At 38.2% G+C, this 15,292-nt stretch overlaps 1 protein-coding gene across 6 annotated transcripts in view; it reads right to left on the bottom strand.

The window, feature by feature from the left end:
- The window catches only part of ARHGEF12 (Rho guanine nucleotide exchange factor 12), a 187,322-nt gene that overhangs the window by 19,840 nt on the left and 152,190 nt on the right, over window positions 1-15,292 (bottom strand). For all 6 annotated transcript variants that reach the window (XM_075190668.1, XM_075190670.1, XM_075190671.1 and 3 more), the window contains 5 exons: window positions 14,142-14,217; window positions 9,964-10,131; window positions 8,907-8,994; window positions 7,229-7,312; window positions 6,739-6,818 (listed from right to left, as the gene is read on the bottom strand). In XM_075190668.1, coding sequence (XP_075046769.1) covers window positions 6,739-6,818; window positions 7,229-7,312; window positions 8,907-8,994; window positions 9,964-10,131; window positions 14,142-14,217 — 496 coding nt within the window. The remainder of the gene's footprint in view (window positions 1-6,738; window positions 6,819-7,228; window positions 7,313-8,906; window positions 8,995-9,963; window positions 10,132-14,141; window positions 14,218-15,292) is intronic.

Below are 15,292 nucleotides of genomic sequence, written 5' to 3'. Positions count from 1 at the left end.
CCAGTGATCAGACTGGCCATTTTTTCAACTTCCAACAGCAGGGAGTATCGACCAGGAAAGACTTGGAACTAGTGAGGCCTGACAACAAATTCTTCACCACAAAGTGTGGAAAAGGCCAAAACAACTGCTACAACATGGGAGGAGAACGTAGCTGCCTCATATCATCATCAGCTATTTATATAGCGCTACTAATTCTGCAGCGCTGTACAGAGAACTCACTCACATCAGTCCCTGCCCCATTGAAGCTTACAGTCTAAATTCCCTAACATACACAGACAGACAGACACTAGGGTCAATTAGATAGCAGCCAATTAAGCTACTAGTATGTTTTTGGAATGTGGGAGGAAACCAGAGCATCCGGAGGAAACCCACGCAAACACGGAGAGAACATAAAAGCTCAACACAGAAAAGGCCATGGTTCCGGAACCGAACTCATGACCCCAGTGCTGTGAGGCAGGAGTGCTAACCACTAAGCCACCGTGCTGCCCAAATCCAATTTCACAGCTGTGCAAATGAGCAATTTAAGTTGCCATCAATAAATATGCCATCCCACTAACAGCTATTTTGGTGGGCTCTATGTCTAGAACAAAATATGGTAGCCATGCATAGACTGCATGTGATTGTATACTGTAATAGTAATTTACAATAAAACCCTGCATTCTAATTCCTTCCACACTGTTCTTATACTTCAAGTCAGATTTACTGCTGTACCTAGAAACTTAAAATTTCTCATTAAAACATGAAGGTGAAAAAGAGAAAAAAAAAATGCCCAAACAATAGTTCCAAAGCACAAATCTAATACTAATAAGCTAAGAGACGTGTGTGTGTCCCAAAAGAATGCACAATGTGTTACATACACAGACTTGCCCTAATGCTATAATTCATATGTGATAATGGAAGCTGTCAATATGTTTTTTCTCAAAGTGGGGGGCACAGGGTTGTATACACAAAGTCAGATGAAATAATAAATTACAAAATAATAGAATGGATATGTTTAGAATGAAAAAACAATATTTCATGCAAAATATGAATGAGTGATGTAAAAAGGGAAAATTATTTTGTTTTAACAGTGAACTACTCAGTGCCTGAAGTTGCAGGATAAAGTTTGTCAGCTGTACATCATCATTTACTAAAGAATAAATATAGGATTTTCTTACCAATCATTAACAGGTAAAATAGCAATTGTCCATACAATAAAACATATCAAAATATAGTGTAAAGACTTAAAATAAAATTGCACGTTGTGCAATGCTGTACAAAATGTTGTGTACAATAAATTATGATTTAAATTAATGTACATATTATTTAGCCATTGTCCGAAGAAAAAAATCATTCAAATCTGTAAGCTTTCCTAGTGAAAGGCCAATAGTACAGACATCTAATGGATAGCTTTTTTTCAGCTGTTGTGGTGATTTATACCACACATTTATACGTGGAGCTTGTGAATTATGCTAGCTAATGATTCAGAACATTGCTGTGTTGAGGGATCTCTTTTTAAGAAACTTGGCAGAACCAGATACATGAAGTTACGCAGTGTATGACTAATTTATGCGAGGCATCCCAGGTTCTTGATTTATCAGATATTTACGGGGAAAAAGATATGCTAGGCAATCAAGGATTATTTGTTTTTTTTTGAGAACAGGATGTCAGTTTTTATGAGACAAAATGTGGATCAAAGGAAGCATGTGAAATAAAACCAGTCAGTAAAACAACATAGTTGTTTATGTATCTATAAACTGCAGCGTAAGTTCCCAGACAACCAACCAGGCTGTGCAAAGCCTATGTGTAACACCAAAGTGTTTTAACTAGAATATTTATTGTTTATAGTTACATTTGGAAGGCTCACAAAGTTTCAGGAGTTTTCAGGCAGGGAAATGATAAACGTAAAGAAAAAAAATGGTTATCAATATTAATATACAGCAAACATTGTACAGTGGAATTTAGTCAGGTCCTTGAATATACTGGGTCTTGCAGCGCATCAGGAATAACTCATGTAGTCTTATATAATTCACTACCTTTTCCCTACCTCACACTAAGCTTTAGTTGCTGCGATTACCAGAGAACCAACAACCCCTTGTGTAAGGCATAGCAATATCCACCTGTGCACCAGAACCCACTGGTCCTCATGTATGAAGGGCATACTTGCCAACTCTCCTGGAAATTCCCAAAATCCAGGTCGGTTTCCCGGACTCCCGGGAGAGCAGGCAAGTCTCCCGCATCCCGCTGGTCAGAATAACGCGATTCGCTGTAAATCGCGTCACTTGCCCCCCCTGACAAATGACATTTCGCCAAAGAGGATTTTGCACTACAACTTGGCCATTCGTAAATGAGCCCACTGCTCTCCACATACTACAAAGGTGCCTCTGGAGCGGCCGCAAAACACTTTTTTTTTTTTTTCTATAACAGAAATCTTACTCATGCCTCAGAGGAACATTGCGGCCAATTGAATCTGTCCATCTGATTCCAAGTAGTTGGGGTGTCTCTCTAAGCTCTGTTCTATGTGTGCAATAGGGAATGTGTGTGCATGTACAGAGTGATCCACATGTACATACTGTGTTTTCCCCTTATGAATGTGTGCTTGTACTACGTGAACAGAAGTAAATGCATGTTTTGTGGGAGATGCATGTGTGCTTTGAGGTGAATGTAAGTGTGAAGTGTACGTAAATGTACATAATACATGTCGTTCTCTTTTAGGTACAAACCTCCCCACCACATTCACTCCTACCCAAGACACAATAGCCATGAATGTTCCAAAAATATCCACCTACCTAGTTATAAATCTAAAACACAAAAACAGCATACACAAACCAAGATGTATACACAGCTAGGAGATATCTTGCGGCTCCTTGCGTCCAATTGAATCTACCCCATTGACTCTCAGTTCTCTCCCCCCTCCATTCGGCGATTGCTTCCGTCCGCTGGGTTTTGCTCAGAATAGCAGTAGCTATTAACCTTTGCTGATAGAGCTATTTCCAGGAACCCGAGCAGTTAGCAGTCAGTGAAAGAACTGACAAACAGCTGCCTCAGAATCCAGTGGAAAGAACATTAGAGAGCTAGAGCTGCTGATATTTTTATATTTAAAGAAACTGAAAAGTAAAAAATAATTAAATGTTTGGGTCCCCCTCTGTTTGGGTTGCTCTCTCTAATACGGACACTAACTCACAAGGCCAGACATTGATGCAAATCCTACGCCTCACGCTGTACACAGGAAACCCGGCTCAGCCTGTCCATAAAAGACAATTTAGAGTTATATTTGGCAAAAGTGTAGTGTTACATAGACCTTCCAGCAGGTCCCTTCCTTAGTCTTGAAACACACCAGAGAAAGAAAATAGCAATGTGAGACCACACATATTATAACATCTAACAGATGTATAATAAGGTATTGTTCTAGCAGAGAAAAAGGGTCCACAAACACTATAGGTGGCTTAGTTAACACTGATGCTATAACAGAAGCGCAGACAACCTGCTCACTAAATGTATGTAGAAACACGCCAGCGACTACACAAGGTAGGACAGTGTAAGATAGATTGAGTGTAAGATAGACAATAAATTGCAGTCTAGTTAACAGCTGAATAAGAGACCACCTACCTCGCAGTGTCACCTGAGTTAAAGCACCCTGGCTCCAATTCCATCTACTATACCCCATTGTCGCAGTGCCCCCCAGTGGTAGGAAAAAGAAAATCAAACAAGAAGGTTAATTGGCTTCTAAATAAACTGACATGTGGGAGCGTGTAGATCTATACAGCAACAAAAAAAACCTGCTGCTCCGCAAACTCATCTTTCTGGCTCTTGAGAGGGAACTTCAAGTTCTAAAAAAGCAAGGGTAAAAAAGTAGCAAAGAAAAACAGTAAGATATCAACGCTTAAAAAGGAAACATACAAATTTCACTGAAGTAGCTGAGGCCCTCAGCTTTCCAAAAGGTTCCAAACACAGCTATGTTCTGCTGGAAAGACTCCACAACAAAAGGTGCCCATCACTAAATACATAGGTCCTTAACAGGGAATATTGTGAACTTGTTATATGGAGACAGACCCCTACAACTTCAATGGTAAATGACTGCTGTCAAATCTGTTCTGGATTATTTGCTAAATCTCTTTTGGAAACATGACCTCTGTTTTAATATGAAATCAGAAAATCAATGGTTTAAGGACAGAAAACAAGTTTAGTCAGTATCTGCTAAGCTTCTGCCATTGCCAAAATACATCAAGATAGTATATGACCGCTTAAAAATAAAATTTGAGTAAATGCTGTATTTGAAACGTGGTCATGATAGAACATAGCATGCCTACATAGTCCACAAGCCTTGTTTTGCTGTCAATGAGTTGGACTCTAGCATTGACTATTTGAAAAATGGTATCAATCCAGGCAGGTTTGCACTGATAGTCAAGGGTGCAAAGAAACTGTAATGGTTTTGATGCATTGAATAAAATACAGAATATTGTGTCTGGCTTAAAAACTGTCTATTCCCTAAAGAAAGCTTCAAAAATCGCAGTTGGAGAAGATTTATTAAAAATGACCGGGAGACAAAAGACCAGGCTAAAAATTTTAAGCCTTGACACAGAACGAAACCTCATTGGAGATCTTCATCAAAATGCATGCCAAAGACGTGTACCAAAAGACAACCCTTAGATTTCTGTTGAGGGTCTGACTGCTTAAGGAAGTTGCAAATGGGGCTAACCAGCCTGGCCATCTCTAGTCTAGTAAATGGAGAAAGTCACACAAATAATGACCTTGAAAGACAACGAGTTAGATCGAGTTAACAAATGTATGGGACATAATATCAGAAAGTACTACAAAGTGTCAGAAAACACTGTAAAGCTGGCAAAAAACAACAAACAGTTACTTGCTATGGAAAAGAGAATCAATGCATATAAAAGGAAGATCTTTTGAAGAGCTGGACATTCCTACAGAATGTGGTTTGCTTTCCTTGGGTCTAAGGTGCTACCAGACTTCTCATGCAGTTAAGATTGTAACGCAACGATACAGAGGCATCAACTTTTCAACAGTGCACCTGTATGTTTTTGTCATTGCGGCGGAATGGGTGTAAAGCGATAGAAGTAGGGAAGAAAGGGGAGACAGAATGAAATATATTTGAACAAGGGATTAAGAGAGGTAATAGCCTTTGAATAAGGCAAATAATAAATTATTAGCCATCATAAAGACTAATAATTTGCTGATGGATATCTTAATATTATGGTAGTTTGGCTTATTAGGAATATATTGAAACTTCCTCTGTAATACAAAGTTGTGTTACAACATGATTAGTAATAAGAAAGGCAGAAAGTACCTGGCAAAACAAGTCTGTTCTGAACTTTTTCCTTTGCAAATTCACACATTTTGGAGTGCCAGGCATAATGTGCGTACACTGTTTTTGTAAACCCAATGCAAAACCTAACCCTTGCAATCACCGTCCCCTTACTTGGCCCTATCCAAAAGAGACCTATCTACATGTGTACACTGCGGAATTTACACTAAGTTCCACTGTGGACTGCTGAGAATGATTAAACATTCTCTGTAAGGTGCTGCATAATCTTCTAATAATAATAGTTTAACCCTGTTGTACCACAGTCAGCAAGGAGTTAATATCAGTTTCGGTTTTGCAACAAAGGTTACTGATCCTATTTTAAATCAATCTATAAGTATTGGTTATTTTTGGAATGCTCTTTTCTAGCACTTTCATTAACCCCCACAGACACATTTAATCAGCTGACCCTTACTCACATTTATACCATTGTAACATTTAATTATAAATTGCAACATAACTCATGTTGCATCCACATACTTTTTAACTTAAAAATAATGAATATTAATTTTGAACAAAATAATTGCAGACTAACATCTCCTGCCCAAAAGCCAAAGCCATCACATTTTCGTGGCCAAAGTGCACCCACTGTAGCTGGTTTACAAACAGTATGTTGTTGCTATGCCTGAAAAGAAGAAAGCAGGAATATAAAAAAGAAGCTTAAGAAGGACAAAGGTGTATTAGTAGTGGTAGAGGTGAAAACATGATATGGATCATTACTTTTTAATAGATCTGATTGTATGCATTATGTGATCATCTCTATGCTTTAAATGCACTAACAGTACATTCAGTCAAGTGCTGTGTGAATACTTCCACAGACAGTTACGAAAGATATTCTTTTCTTTGTCAAACTCTGACAACAATAATCAAAGACGATACTATTTTTCACTAAGGTGGCCATTGTGAGATTTTCCTCCTGTATGCCAGAGAGTTACAATGATAACAATACTTCACAATTGTTCATACATTGAGTTTGAGCATTACTTCAAGCTTCTATTCTTTAGTTCCAAGTCCCTCCATTTCATTTATTTAACCATCCAGATATTTCACTGATCAGAGAAGACCTAGTACCAGTGGTACAACCAGCCCAAGGTACAAGCTTCTCATGACAGATGTCTGTCACCAAGCAACAGATGTGTCATAGGACATGGCTGTCCTTTCTCCCATTACAACAAAAACAAATGTAAAAGTTAATCAAAACACAATGAAGTTAAATGGTACAAATACATAATTCATGTCTTTGAAAAAATGTATTCTTCATGTATTACTAGCTATAATGCACCCTATAACTGTGGAAGAGAAGGATATAGTCATCTCTATGCTTGGTGCCAATATATAAGCACAATGCCTTAAGTCTCTGACTTTGAATATAGTTATATTTCACAGTATTCTCTTACACTACCCTTATGGCACATGGTCTTACACATTTTACTCACCTGAGCTAGGCCCAGCGATACCCCCACCTCCTTGTTGCTCATGCTCCTCATTCTGTTTTTCTCCATCTTCATGTTCCTCACTGTGTAGAACAAATCAAAATGATCTTTCTGTTCTCAACCCTTAGTACTAACTAAACACACCCATCTGCACTGAGAAGCACAGCCATAATACCAACTCATCGCTGTCCCCCATGTCATTTTTCCCATCAAGAACACTTTCCCTTAAGACATTTGTTGCTTCTGTCAAAGCATTGCCTCATGCTTCTACCTTTTTATCTCAAACCATTAACCCTACTTTTTGCTTCACAACACAAAACATTTTGTTCATTTTCTTCTCATTCATAATTTATTATCTATTCCAAAAGTCTGCTTTTGCTTCTAGCTATTTTCATATACAATGTACAAGGAACTTTCTTCTAGCTTACTAATTCAAACAGGTCTATCAAAAATTAATAAAAATCACAGAATCTTTCCCTACCCGATTACTTACTCATTGGTAATCCCTGGTGGAATTGCTGGTCTGGGATCTTCCACTTTCGATTTACTGACCATGCTGGTTATTAGATTCTGCCAACTGCATAAGAGAAAATTTAGATTATACACATATCCATACATACATGCATATTACACATACATATATATTATATTCCAATGTGGTTCTGTAAAGTTTCATAGGGCATAAGGGCAAAAATTCTGTACACATTATATTAATTCTCTGTATATTTGTATTCATTTTATTTATTAATAATGAATCCATATAAGCGTGACTTTGCCTTGTTCTTCTAAGGTCTGAAGAAACATGCTCCATAGATGGTCATAGTTGTCTTCCAACTTAAGGCAAAATTAATTTAGTTGCTTGCACAAGCCCAAGACCTGTCATAAAACTTTTACTAAAAACTGTCAGCTTTCTGGCTTTCAATTGTATCTTTAAAGGTTTTTAATCTTAACAATTCAGCAAGGCTCTGTTCATTGAATATACAGTAACTGTATCCAGAAAAAAAAGCTAGGTGTGGATAATTTAGCCCAGGCCTGTCCAACCTGCGGCCCTCCAGATGTTGTGAAACTACAAGTCCCAGCATGCTCTTCCAGCTATCAACAGGTTGTCTACTGGCAAAGCATGCTGGGGCTTATAGTTTCACAACACCTGGAGGGCCGCAGGTTGGACAGGCCTGATTTAGCCAATTTATCACCGAATTAAATAGTTTTATTTTTTGGTAACATTTTGTATTATTTTTAACTTGGGGAAACCTTGGTTTGTGTGACTGGTCTCCCTTTTTGCCAGAGCTAAATAATTCTGTGTAAACAGGATATCTATCTATTCGATAGAGTTTACATAGATCTCTACTGCATTGCCTCGGGACTGATTGCTGCAGGGGTGACATCACAGTATTAAGTTCTTAAATGAGGAAGCATCACACAACCTTCACTTTGACTTCTGTGCACTGCAATAGGGGTGCCACGAAAGGAATGACATAAACAGTGCCGTCTCTGGATCCGCGGCTCTCACTGACTGCCACTCAGCAATGGTGTTTAATACTTACTTGTTTTAACAAAACAAAACGAACAACTTTTGAACAAAGCCTCTTTTAGACTTTTTTCAAGAGTTGCCAAGTCATAAACATACTAGCACATCTGATAAGAGAAAATTCTGCCTAACAGATGTTTTTATAAACACTTTCTAGGTAATATGAAAATGTATGTAAAAATGTAAATCAGCAGCAATGTTGAGTAGTAGATAGGACACAAATTATAAAAATGGGGTTTAGCAGCCTTACTATGGCTCAAACCCTTATTGTGGTGCATGAGAAATGTAGTTCAGTAGTGTAAATAAGAAAACATACTACCCATAATTAGCTGTTTGCTTTTTCATTCATTCCCTTGATTGGAATAAAGAAAATCCTTGGTTTAGATCATCAGTACAAATTAAGTAAAAACCACTCTGAACTCCTGATCCAGTGTATACACCCTTGACAGCTTCATTTATATGTTTCCATCGTTTAGCACCAGGGTTTGCAGCAAACTTTTTGTTTTCAAAATTATGAAGATGTGAGCTTCTGCATACATACCTTTTATTAAAGGCCTAATTAACCTTGAAGAATAACAACATAAAGTCTGAACAATACAGCCAAATTCACACAAAAAAACGTAAAGGGGTAAAAAAAACGTACACATTTTTCTCGGACACCGTGTTTGCGACCAGTTCATATATTTGTGCCCCATTGTCTGACATGGATATTACGAACAGGGCCTTGTTATCTGTAAAAAGAAAAAAAAAAAGATTTGTTGTAGATTTGTTGAGCAGGGGGTCTGTGTGTTTTGTTTTGGATGTTAACATATGGCAGAGTCTGTGTATTACTTAACTGAATAATAAACCTGAAATAACCGTTATGCTTAACCAAATCTGTCCACCACTCTGTTGTATTTTTCTGACATTGCTGACATGTTAATGTTTTCTATGTTGCATCATATTGTGGCAATGGAAAGCCAGAACTTGAGCAATTGGCTTGCAGCTTCGGTGATAATAAATATTCTGTGCAGACTGGTGGAACACGTGGGTATTGCCAGTAATATTACAGCAAGCAAGAGCCTTACAGTGGCTGTAAAAGATTTTGATGTGGGCTGAAGGAATTAAGCTATACAAAGTTACAGTGCAGAGCCAGTGTTAAGATAAAACACTGTGTTAAATATCAACATATCCGCTTTGGGGTTTAATGGTGAATGGCAGTGTTTCTACGTTTGTGACCAGACTAAAGTTCATGAGAATAGCTTTGTAACTATTTTGTGTATCCAAATGAATATGACATTTCAAAATTTCCATTTACAGCACACAGGAATAAATATATCTTTACTTTGGGTGCAGTGCAAAAATCAAATAAACACAGAAAAAATAGAAACGAAACTAGCAAATCTTATTTTGGCATTGTTCCTTATATAATTACTTTTGAACATCTAGTGCAACCCAACAAAGTTAACTAAAAATTCAACTGGATAGTTGTCCCAAGTAAGGGAAAATAAAAAATGTATGGAAGGAAGATGAAAAATATGAAGAGAGTTTCAAACCTTATTCTGGCACCTAACAACTGATACTAAGTAGGGTGCTTTAGGATTGTGGCTTCTTTCTGCATTTGTAAGCAAAGCCTTGATAACGTAAACAAAACCAGAGTATTTAGTAAAAGATTTTGGACTGATTTACCCCTCATGCAAATGGTGAAGGATATGACTGACCTGTTGCCACTTGCCGAACTAGCACAGTGTTGAGCTTGATGACGGGACTGAAGATGTGTTTGCTGTCTGAAGTGGTGGCCAGAATCTTGCTGTGGCACCTAAGGATCAATTTTTCATCTTGTCTCTGAAGTAAAACTAGAATGTCCTCCAGCAGCAGTGTGTAAAGGTCTGTAACAGCAAACTTTATGTAACTTAAGGTCTTCATGGTGTTACCATATAGCTATAAGTATGGTCTTTCACATACAGCAGAACATGTGATAAAGTATCATTGACAATTTTTGATCATTTCACAATATTAAAATCCCAGGAAAACCTGTTTTAGGTTGCCCAAGCATAAGGCAGACAAAAAATAACTGACAAAATTTTAAAAAACCTCAGTCAATAGATGTGCCATTTTGAATGAGCAATAAAGTAAAGACGCAATGGAAAAAACTGAACCACCACAACACAGAAAAACAACGCATAGCTGTAATAATTCCAGAATGAGCCAAGACGTGTGTGACCATGTATGCAATTAAGATTAGTATTATTACTTTTGTTGAAGCACAACCCGTGCTTGGTTACTTGATTTTCAAGTGGACAGAAAAAATAAAAACAATTACACAAATAAGTGCAAAAAATACTGCTATGTTAATACAAATCAGCTTAATGTGCCTTTTCTTAAAGTTAATAAAATATTTTAAAATTGTAACCTGTGGTGAAAGTGGTGGTGTATACGCTGGTATGTCATAGTGCCACTTCTCCTACTGCCTCAACTGTAAAATTATCAAATTCCACTCACTTACATTCCGATTACATTTTCCATACTGCCATGTCTAAATTTCCACTTCAACCACTGATTGTAAGGAATGAGACAAACATATCTGCCATAGACTACACATGTAGCTGAAGTACAACGTACAAAGCAGTCTACAAACTGGTCATATGTAGTATTCTGTTACTCTTAATTAGCTAGCAACAAAATACCAACTCTGTGTAGAAAGTAATATTGAGCACGTCAGTAAATGGCTTATATTTAGTGATTAAAAAATACACTGTCCACACAGTATACAGTCAATCAAGATACTGCATTAAAATGGATTATTATTAAATCTGTTGAACTATGTATTTTATACCTCAACCACTTTATATTTGTCTTTCAAAGTTTTCATTAGCCATATTCACTGATTGAAGGATACTGAAGGCTATATGCCAAAGCGCAAGATAATGAATAACATCCACCCATGCCAACTTATTATTATAAGGCGTCACAGTGTTCCTCAGCGCCGTACAGTAGGGTAAACAGGACATATATAATACAAGAACATACATAAAACAAGGACATACAAGGCAGACAACATAAATGCAGACATACAAACAAAGGGTAGAGGACCCTGCTCATTAGAGAGCTTACATTCTAAGTGGAGGAGGGCACAGCTGAAACAAGAGGAGCACGTGTGGCTTAGAGTGGAGATTGGGACAGTTGTGAGGGTGTATTAGTATGAATAGGGATTAGGTAAGCTTTAAGCTTTAAGAGCTGGTTTTTAGAGAACGCCTAAAGATTTGAAGGCTGTGGGAAAGTCTGATTGAGCACGGAAGTGAATTCCATAAATAGGAGCAGCACGGGAGAAGTATTGAAGGCACGAGTGAGAGGTGGTTACCAGAGACGAGACAAATCGTAGGTAAGAAGTAGATCTAAAGAGGACAGGAAGGAGAGAAATTTGATATAAAATTTGAGATGTATGAAGGGGTGGTGTTGTCGCAATGATCTTGGGAGACTGAGGAAATTGTGTGTGTAGTGAGGGAGATTTCAGGGAAGGTGGTGATTATGGCAGGAAGGAAGATAAGCAGCTCTGTTTTGGATATGTTGAGCTTTAGGTAGCTTTGAGACATCCATTTGGAGATAGTTGAAAGACAGTTGGCTAAACGAGATAGTATAGAAGGGGAGAGATCAGGAAAAGAGGTATAGATTTGGGTATCAGCAGCGCAGAGAAGGTATTGGATGCAGAATGAGGGAATTTGTGCCCCAAGAGAAGAGGTGTACAATGAAAAAAGTAAAGAGCCAAGAACAGAGCCTTGTGGGAGCGATTCAATAGTTAGGAAGCGGACCAGGAAAGAACGGTCACGAAGGCCAATGGAGTGCAGGGTGTGTTGTAGAACAAGGTGACCAACAGTGTCAAAAGCAGCAAAGAGGTCCAGGAGAATGACTATGGAGAAAATACCCTTGGACTTTGCAGAAAGTAGATCACCAATCACTTTTGAGAGACCAATTTCAGTGGAATGTTGGGGATGGAAGCCTGATTGCAGAGAGTCGAGAATGGAGTGAGAGAAGAGAAAGTGAGACAGTTATTTGCTTCCAAACTACTTGAGCAATTAGTGTATAAAGAGGAGGAGGGAAACAGGGTGGTAGTTGGAGAGAGAAGCTGGATAGAGAGTTGATTTCTGTAGAATTGGTGAGAGAAGCGCATGTTTAAAGAAGGATGGAAATGTGCCAGAGGAGAGAGACAAGTTGAAGTGGTGAGTTAGTGGTGGGCATGCAGTGGAGGAGAGGGAGCGGAGAAGTTGGGAGAGAATAGGGTTGAGGGGACAGGTTGTAGGGTGAGATAATGAGATGAGTGTAGAGACTTTGTTTACAGACACTGGAGAGAATGAATTAAGGGTGGATTGGGGAATGTAGGTGAAGGTGGGTAGAGTTGGTGGAGTATGTTGAATTTGGCATGAGGAAATATCTTGCTGAACAGTGTTGATTTTTTTCTTTGAAATAGGTGGCAAAATCATGGACTGAGTGAGGAAGGGGGGGGGGGAGGTGCAGGTGGGCAGAGAAGTGAGTTGAAGGTGGCAAAGAGGCAATGTGGATTAGAAGACTGGGTGGTTATTAGAGATATGAAGAATGTTTGTTTGGCATTTGAAAGGGCAGTGCTGTAAGATGAAAGGATGAATTTATAGTGAAGGAAATCAGGATAGGAACAAGATTTCCGCCAGTGGCGCTCTGCAGTGTGGGAGCACTTTTGCAGGTAGAAAGTCTGTTTGGTGTTTGGATCGTTTGTGACTATGGGCCTGAGTCATTGAGGAAAGTAAGGCACAAAAAGGAGTAAATGTTCTCCGGGACAAGCCATGCTACAATGCAAGGGGTGCAAATTAGTCTATTATTTTGCACGTAAGTTAAGTACTGACAGTTTTTTCATGTAGCACACAAATACTTGCTAGCTTTATTTTTACACTGAAATATAAAGTTGATCTAGGACATTCCCTAGTCCAACTATAAATCTGTCCTCACATTTTAAATTTACTTCCCCCTCCAATGCAACCTGGTTTTGCCCAGGTGCAAAGTTACTCCTTTTTTATGCTTTGCTCTCCCTTAATGACTCAGGTCCTATATGTGGTAGTAGCTGGAGCTGTATTGTCAAGGGCTGGAGAGGGTGTTTTGTTGTAGAAAGTGGCAGCCTGATTGCGCAGGACAATGCAGCCATAGGAGAAAATAGTTGTTTTTGTGAAGATGGGTTAAAGGTACCTAGGTGTCGTTGTGTACGTGTGGATTTGGGTGTAGGGTATGAGGTAAGGTGAGGCTGAAGGAAAGGATGTTGTGGTCGGAGAGTGGGACTGCTAGATTCGTGAAATTAGATATTAGGCAGTAGCGGGAGAATACAAGGTCAAGGAAGTGTCCATCACAGTGGGTAGGAGGTGGGGTCCACTGGGAGAGACCAAAGGAGGGAGCAAGTGAAAAAAGTTTAGTGGAAGAATAGACATTGTGATCACCAATGGAAATCTTGAAATCGCCTAGCACGAGAGTAGACAAATCAAAGGATAGGAAATAAGTGAGCCAGGCTACAAAGTTGTCAAGAAATTGGGAAACTGAAGATAAGGTGTGGTGATAGTAAATAGGGGAGAGTGTAAATTGAGTAGGTGCATGACAGAGAGATGTGAATGAATATGTATTAGCTGGGGTAGGTAACATAGTGAATTGAACAGTGCTACAAGAACAACTTATTCACCCACCATGTGTATGCACACAGACACATGTACACATTAACCACAAACAAATAATAATATAATTTAACCAATAAATAAGAGAAAAATAAAAGATGCCAATCAGGCGGCCATATAATTAGAGAAAAATCAGTTACATGAAGGAGAACCACAAATATTGTTGGCCTGGTAACATTGTCTCTTACATACAAGTACACATTTATTTCACTTACCAATTATCTTATCTCTGTTCACCTTCCAAGCCAAAGGCCCCTCGTGAACCATCTTCCTCTTTGTCAAATCTAGATTCTACACAACAGAAACAAATTAGACATCAATTTACCCTTACATATCATTATATTAGCAATATAATCACTCTAAAGCTTAGCTGTAGGGTAGGGTTGACTGTACACCTACACACGTTTGGATATACTACATATAAAAACAGAAGAGATCTACCAAAGGGCAATGTTGAGAAAATGTATTGTTTTAGTGATACACAGTACATGGCAATTTGCAATTTACCCAATCTACTGCAAGTACCAGGATGCTCTTTCAACCAAATTCCTACCAGTGTCTTTCATTCCTTTGTTGGGAATGTCATTGTTTTCAATGGAGCTGGAGGTCTGTAACTGCTAAAGCATTGCTTGTCATTGGCTGAGCTTATCTCATTCATTTTCATAGGCAATGCATTGCAATGAGCTTTTTGCGGCCATTGTAAATGTTTTGCTTAATCATATGAATGGCAAAAGTGTCGGTTTTGCTCAGCAGAGTGCAGTAGAATTGCACAAATTTACCGTAATTTAAAATAATTTGATTATTATTAGAACGGAGAGATTAGAAAATTAATTAATGATTTGTTTATGGTGATGTGGGCATTTAAACTTTAATTGCTCCCAAACAGTCTAAAATACATTTTAAAAACACCACAGAAGATCTTTATCAGTCACTAGTGACAGAAATAAGGCTTGGGGTTCTGTGATGTTAGAATGTAACCCTTCATGTATCAAAATCATGTATGCAATTTACTCAAGTAGAGTTAACATGGGCAATAATGGCCCAAAAAAATGGCCATTATCGAGTTAAGAATTTTCCAAATGTGCATGTTTAACAAAACCATCCAGGAAAAAAAAAAGTCTCAAATAAATATGGTTGCACACAATGAAGATATCTATTCCCGTAAGAACATGATCAAAGCAGATCCTTGCATACTTGTCTTGAAAAACGCAATTAATCATTGATTGTTACTGAAGGCGAGAGTACGACATGGCCTACATACTCTCAATCCCTCACTGGTTATTAGATGTATTTTTTTTTTAATTACACTTGTTATCACACATTAACATTTAAAATATCAAAAAGCCAATTTTTACTATCTAGTCTA

Source organism: Mixophyes fleayi, chromosome 11 (genome assembly GCF_038048845.1).
Source record: "Mixophyes fleayi isolate aMixFle1 chromosome 11, aMixFle1.hap1, whole genome shotgun sequence".
NCBI lineage: Eukaryota > Metazoa > Chordata > Amphibia > Anura > Limnodynastidae > Mixophyes > Mixophyes fleayi.
This window is presented reverse-complemented; position numbering and strand designations above follow the sequence as displayed.